The sequence below is a fragment of the Bidens hawaiensis genome, unplaced genomic scaffold (genome assembly GCF_021521415.1).
Source record: "Bidens hawaiensis isolate Kalapana, Puna unplaced genomic scaffold, B.hawaiensis_p1.1 tig00001382_1, whole genome shotgun sequence".
NCBI lineage: Eukaryota > Viridiplantae > Streptophyta > Magnoliopsida > Asterales > Asteraceae > Bidens > Bidens hawaiensis.
The window spans coordinates 601931-609093 of NW_027491078.1; the positions used below are offsets into that span (position 1 = coordinate 601931).

Sequence of the window (7163 nt, forward strand, 5' to 3'; positions counted from 1 at the left end):
ATCTTTGCCTATTCAGTCCAAAGTTTGAAAATTTGTCAATTTAATGTTCAGTTTAATTCAGTTTTTTTTATTTTTTATGTTTTTTGTTTATAACCCTAAAGAGCATAAGTCAAGCCCAAAACCATCGAGCAACCTCAAATACTGGTATGCATTTACTCTGTTGACAACAGTAATCATACCCCCCCCCCCCTTATATTTAGTTTCTAGACATTTCCTAAAATCTTCTCGATGGTGGAATTCAATGGTAAAGTGGTCAAGGTAATTCCCTGAAATCGAATTATACATAAAAAACTAAAAATTGTTTTGTTGATTAATGTATAATAGTTGATTACGACCCAGATTTTCGTTATGATATGTTAATCTCTAAACCCTAAATATTATGCATTCATCAAAGAAACGATTTTTAGTTTTTTCCGTACAATTCGGTTTCACGGAATTGCTTTGACCACTTTACCATTGAATTCCACCATGGGGGAGAGTTTAGGAACCGTCTAGAAACTAAATACGAGAGGAGGGGGTATGATTACTGCTGTCGACAGAGTAAATGCAGACTTGTTTTGGGCTTGGATAATGCTCTCTAGGGTTATAGAAAAAAACTGACTTAAATTGACAAAATTTCAAACTTTGGACTGAATTAGCAAAAGTATCAAACCACAGGGACGAAAATGACTAATAACTCAAAATAAAAGGGAGAAAGACAAAAATACCCTTAAACTAACGGCATAGCTGGATTCCGTTAGACGGATAGGATGTAATTGGCTAATATTTAAAACTATGAGGACTAAATTGACAAAAATACAAATTTTGGACTGAAGTGGCGAAAGTAGCAAACCACATGGACGAAAATGGCCATTAACTCATTAAAAAAAAAAAAAAACCTTTTTTATGCTTCATTTCCTACTTCTTCTTATTATTATTCTCTCTCTAGGGTATTTCTTGTCTTCTTGTTTATTGTTCTTTCGTGGGTTTTCATTTTTCTAGGCCTGTGTGTTTTCTTGACCACAATCACACAAAACAATGCTGCAATTATACTGTTTTATGAAAATCTTTATGTTTTCTTGAAAAAGTCTGCAACTTTATCATACCCTTTTGGATTTAGAGCAAGAATTCAAGATTTAAGTAAAAATTTAACACACCCTTTTGGATTTAGAGCATGAATTGAAGATTTGAAGTGAATCAAGATTCAAGATTCAAGATTTGGAAAATGGGTTTGAAAATGCAAGGTCACCATCACTTGGTGGCTGTGAGTTTGAGTGAGCAGCAGTTGGAGACTAAAAGAAAGTACACTTGGTATATTCCAAGGACAAATCAAGGGAAATATTTGATATTATGGATAATTGTGTTTGGGTATGCTGCAATTCATGTGTACAGATGCATAGATGCAGGGCATCAAGAGAGGATTCAAGAGGGGTTGGTGAGTATGTGTGATCAGAGGGCAAGAATGTTGCAAGATCAGTTTAGTGTTTGTGTGAATCATGTTCATGCTCTTGCTGTTTTGGTTTCTACTTTTCACTACTACAAGAATCCTTCAGTAATTGATCAGGTTTGATTTTTTTAAAATTTTTTAGAGTGATTCTTGAAATTAAATTTGTGGGTTTTTTTTTTCTTTTGTTTTTTTTTAATTGTGTTCTTGTGAAATTTGACAAATTCTTGATAATCTGTGTTTTATTAAGTATTCTTGAAATAAAATTTGAGGTATGTATTTTTTTTAAAAGAAAATTATAATTTCTTGAGTTGCAATTGTTGTGTTGTGAAATTTGTCATTTTCTTGATTCAATTTCAGGTTTGTTTGTTTTTTTTTATAATTTTTAGGGTGATTTGAAATTAAATTTGTGGGTTTTTTTAAAACAAAAAAATATAGTTTCTGGAGTTCTAATTATTTTGTTCTTGTGGAATTTGGCATTTTCTTGGTAATCTATGTTTTTATTAAAGATTCTTGAAATAAAATTTGAGTGTATAAAATTTGACATTTTCTATATTTGAGTGTATAAAATTTGAGTGTATAATTTTTTATATATAAAAAAAGAAAATGATAATTTCTTGAGTTCGGATTATTGTGTTGTTCTAAAATTTGACATTTTCTTGATTCAGTTTCAGCAATAATAATGATAATCTTTGCTTTTATTAAAGATTCTTGAAATAAATTTGTGGGTTTTGATTTTTTTTATTAAAGAATATAATTTCTCCATTGATAATGATAATCTATGTTTCTATTAAAGAACCTTGAAATAAAATTTGGGTATATTACTTTTTATAAAAAAGAAAAAGATAATTTCTTGAATTGGAATTATTGTGTTTCTTGTGAAATTTGACCTTTTCTTGATTCAATTTCAGCAATAATAATGATAATATTTGTTCTTGTAAAAGATTCTTGTCTTTTGGGTGTTTTGCCTTTATCTAATTGAAAAAAAAAGGTTTATTAAAATAAATACAAAATTGAGGTGCATTGTTAAAGATCTAACACATTATTATTTATTATTACCTTTTTTTTTGCAACTTTTTTTAAAAACAGTATCAAATCTGAATATGGGAATTTGTTTGGTTTGACTTTTAAAGTCAAAGTCAAAAAATTTAGTTTTTGAATATCAATAACCGAATTCATGTGATGCAGGATACATTTGCAGAGTATACAGCAAGAACTGCATTTGAGAGACCGTTATTAAGCGGGGTTGCGTATGCACAACGGGTAATGAATTCTGAACGGGTTGACTTTGAAAGTCAACACGGTGGGACAATAAGAACAATGGCCAATAAAGAACCGTCACCTCATCGGGATGAATACGCACCCGTGATTTTCTCTCAAGAAACGGTGTCTTACCTTAATTTGTTGGATATGATGTCGGGCGAGGTGAAATTTGTTAATTTTATTGATTATTATTTGATAATTTAATACTTGTATGTTGTTGAAAATGAAGTTTTGAAAGAATCTTGAATTTGATGACAGGAGGACCGGGAGAATATTTTGAGGGCCCGGTCAACCGGGAAAGCTGTGCTTACGAGCCCGTTTAAGCTGTTGGGTTCACATCATCTTGGAGTCGTGTTGACCATTCCGGTTTACAAGTCAAAGCTACCACCAAACGCATCTGTCCGGGACCGCATTGAAGCTACTGCCGGGTACCACTTCCCTTATCTTTAGGGTGTTTGGTTTAAGATTCGGGTCGTGTTTTGGGTCAACTTGTTTACTTAAGCACGTCCTGTTCGGGATTTGCATGTTTATCCCGTTTAGTCAAACATGTCGTCCTACTAGCCTGTTTAACCCGTTTTCTACAACCCACCAACCCGATATATGTTTACAACTTGATTATCACCTTTCAACCTGTTTTGACACATTAGGTAGATAGGTAGAAACGGGTCGTGTTCGGGTGACACGATTTTAAGTATGCAGGTTTCGCACATATAAAAAGACAGGTCGTGTTTGGGTTGTTAATATAATGATTGTATAAACAGATATCTCGGTGGAGCATTTGATGTCGAGTCCTTAGTCGAAAATCTGCTCGGTCAACTCGCGGGAAACCAAGAAATCATAGTCAAAGTGTACGACGTCACCAACGCATCCGATCCTCTTATTATGTACAGCCGACAGGCTCAAGAAGGTGACCCAACACGTGTACATGTCAGCAGTCTCGATTTCGGTGACCCGTTCAGGAAGCACGAGATGACGTGTAGGTATCTGCATGAGGCTCCCATTTCATTGACCGCGAGCATCACTGCGGTTTTCGGCTATGTGATTGTTATCCTAGTTGGCTACATGTTTTATACCGGAACTATTCATATTGTTCAAGTCGAAAACGATTTTGACAAGATGCAAAAGTTAAAAGTCCTTGCAGAAGCTGCTGACGTGGCCAAATCCCAGTTTCTTGCTACTGTTTCACATGAAATCAGAACTCCAATGAATGGCATTCTCGGTATATTTCAATCTTTTTTCCCTGTTTTAGATATGTTAACGCGTTGGATTTAAATTTTAAATATTTAGTAAACTCGCGATTATGGTTTACAGGAATGCTTGCGTTGCTTCTTGATACGGATTTGAGTTCCACACAACGAGATTATGCTCAAACGGCTCAGGCGTGTGGGCGGGCTTTAATTACTTTGATTAACGAAGTGCTTGATCGGGCCAAGATTGAAGCCGGGAAGCTGGAATTAGAGGCTGTCCCATTTGATCTACGGTCTATATTAGACGATGTGTTATCGTTGTTTTCTGAAAAGTCTAGAAATAAAGGCATTGAGGTAACCATAATACCATTTGCATATACTTTTTTTTTAATTATGATCTGATTTTGTTATTGTTTTTGGGAAATTGAAGCTGGCGGTTCTTGTGTCCGATAAAGTCCCGCAAATTGTGATGGGTGATCCCGGAAGATTCAGACAAGTGATAACGAATCTTGTGGGAAACTCGGTTAAAGTAAGCAAATTTCATGATCTTGATTCTTGAATTGTATTTAAATGTTGCAAGAATCTTATAAAGATTCGATTTTGAAGTGAAAATATTGCAAGATTTTTAAAAAAATTCGATTTTGTATTTTAATATTTGCAAGATTCTTGTAAAGATTCGATTTTGAATTAAAATTGTTGGGAGATTCTTATAAAGATTTGATTTTTATGACAGTTTACTGAACAAGGACATATATTTGTTCAAGTCCATGTAGCCGAACACTCTAAAGCCGTACAAGACTCAAAACCCGAGACATGTATGAACGGAAGATCAAACGGGCCACAATGGAAAACGTTAAGCGGTCGTGAAGCAGCCGATGACCGAAACAGTTGGGACAAATTTAAACATTTAATAACCGACGAGGAATTCCTGTATGACGGGAATAATTCTCAGAGTGTTAACCTTATGGTCTCGGTGGAAGACACGGGAATCGGGATCCCGTTACACGCGCAGGAACTCGTGTTTATGCCGTTTATGCAAGCCGATAGTTCGACTTCTCGGCATTATGGTGGAACGGGAATCGGGTTGAGTATTAGTAAGTGTTTGGTTGAGTTAATGGGTGGTCAAATTAGCTTCATTAGCCGACCGCAAATCGGTAGCACGTTTTCGTTCACCGCTAAATTTACACGGTGCGAGAAAAACACGGTAACTGACCCGAAACGTTCACCGTATGACGATTTACCGACTTCTTTTAACGGGTTGAAAGCGACCGTCGTTGACACAAAGCCCGTTAGAGCCGCCGTTACAAAATACCATCTAAAACGGTTAGGTGTTTTAGTCGATGTTGTGAATAGCATAAAAACCGCTTCAGGTCAACCTGATATGATTCTAGTTGAAAAAGACGTGTGGTTATCGGGTGATAATTTTGATAAGCCGTTTAACAACATACGGGTTAACGGGCACACGTTAAAACAGCCGAAAATGATATTACTTGCTACGAATGTGACGGGTGGTGAACATGATAAAGCGAAGGCGGCTGGTTTTTCTGACACGTTAGTTATGAAACCGTTAAGAGCGAGTATGGTGGCGGCGTGTTTACAGCAGGTGTTGGGAACGGGAAAGGCGGAGCAAGGTAAAGGTATGGCAAACGGGCGGGTTTGTCTTCGGGGGTTACTTTGTGGGAAGAAGATATTGGTGGTTGATGATAACCGAGTGAACAGAAGAGTTGCAGCCGGTGCGTTAAAGAAGTTCGGGGCTGCGGTCGAGTGTGCTGAGAGCGGGAAAGCAGCTCTTGATTTGCTTCAAATCCCACACGGGTTTGATGCGTGCTTTATGGATATTCAAATGCCCGAAATGGACGGGTAAATATTGTTTTTACATCGTTACGTTTCCTGACTTTTATATGATATACTAAAATTAGGGTCGGTTTTGAGCCAAGACCGAACCAAAAACTGAAAATCTATTCCGTTTTTGGATTTCCAGTTTAGGTTCGTTTTTTTTTTTGGGGGGGGGGGGGGGTGTTATCATGTGGGCTTGATATATCTAGGAAATAAAGTTTGGCCCAAACTAATGAATTTGGTTCAATTTTCCGGTTACGTATTGCTTTTTTTCGGTTTCACACACTCGTTACTAAAAGTATGCGCCTAAATTTCAGATTTGAAGCCACGCGGCGTGTTCGGATGATGGAGCGTGAGATAAACGAGCAACAAACAAGCGGCTCAACAGACGGGCGTTGTGACAACCAAGCCACCAAGTGGCATTTACCGATCCTAGCCATGACAGCCGACGTGATCCAAGCCACGTTTGAAGAGTGCCAAAAGAGCGGGATGGATGGTTATGTCTCAAAACCGTTCCAAGAAGAAAATCTTTATCAAGAAGTTGCCAAGTTCTTCGAGTCCAAACCTGCCACCGATTCATAAAAAACCCGAAAACAAACAAATTGTTAGCGAAATTTTCATATTTTCTTAACCGGTGGTATAGGTTTGGTTTATAACCGGTTGTGACCGTAACCAACTTTGGATCTAACTCGATTTGTTTGTAGACGGGTTGACCCGTGGGCGTGTTTGTATAGATGATGGTTTAGGGTATCTTGTAACGTGTCACTAATACGGTGTCGTATAGGTATTGAGAGGTTGTTGGTATCACACGTTAATGTTGTATGATTGGCTTTGTGCAACATGTTACATTTTTGTTTCATTTTAGTCCAAAAACAAATGACACCGAATGAGTTCTTTGTTAATCCAATACGTAGGGGGTGTAAACGAGTCGAGATGATCATGAGCTACTTGAGATTGGCTTATTAAAAATCTTAGTCTAGCCTAGCTTAAACATGCGCTTTGCGTATTTAGCTTAAGTCAACTTGTTAGCATAAACGAGTTTTTTATTTATATATTTTTCGTATTTGTATAATAACTATTTCTATATATAAAATATGGTGAAAATAATTAAATAATTTGTATGTAAAAATTATAAATATGAATATATAAGCACATAAATATAAAAGTATGTAAATAAAGTTACTAAATAAACAACAAACTAGAGCCCAAGCCGATGTTGGGTTTGACTGACTACTTATAAACCGCGCTTAAGCTTTTTCAATAGATCTCTAAACGAGCTTTGACTCAGCTCACCCCTGCTAAATTAAAACAAGTCAAGCTCGAGTCTTGGTTTATAGCTATGCAACTAATTACTTTTTCCTAGCCACTTGCTAGGTTTTTTAATATAATGTTCTATGTAACGGGGTGGTGCCTCTTCCACTTCACTCATGTTTCACCGGTTAAACCATTTCACG

General features: G+C 36.5%; 1 protein-coding gene across 1 annotated transcript; it reads left to right on the forward strand.

The window, feature by feature from the left end:
* Window positions 1-1127: 1127 nt before the first annotated feature.
* Window positions 1128-6460, forward strand: LOC143573762 (histidine kinase CRE1-like). Its single transcript, XM_077058562.1, has 8 exons — window positions 1128-1543; window positions 2612-2848; window positions 2945-3114; window positions 3448-3905; window positions 3998-4227; window positions 4304-4402; window positions 4607-5733; window positions 6027-6460. Exons 1-8 carry the CDS (start codon window positions 1205-1207, stop codon window positions 6289-6291), a joined length of 2925 nt encoding a protein of 974 aa, XP_076914677.1. The 5' UTR covers window positions 1128-1204; the 3' UTR covers window positions 6292-6460.
* The last annotated feature ends 703 nt before the right edge of the window (window positions 6461-7163 follow it).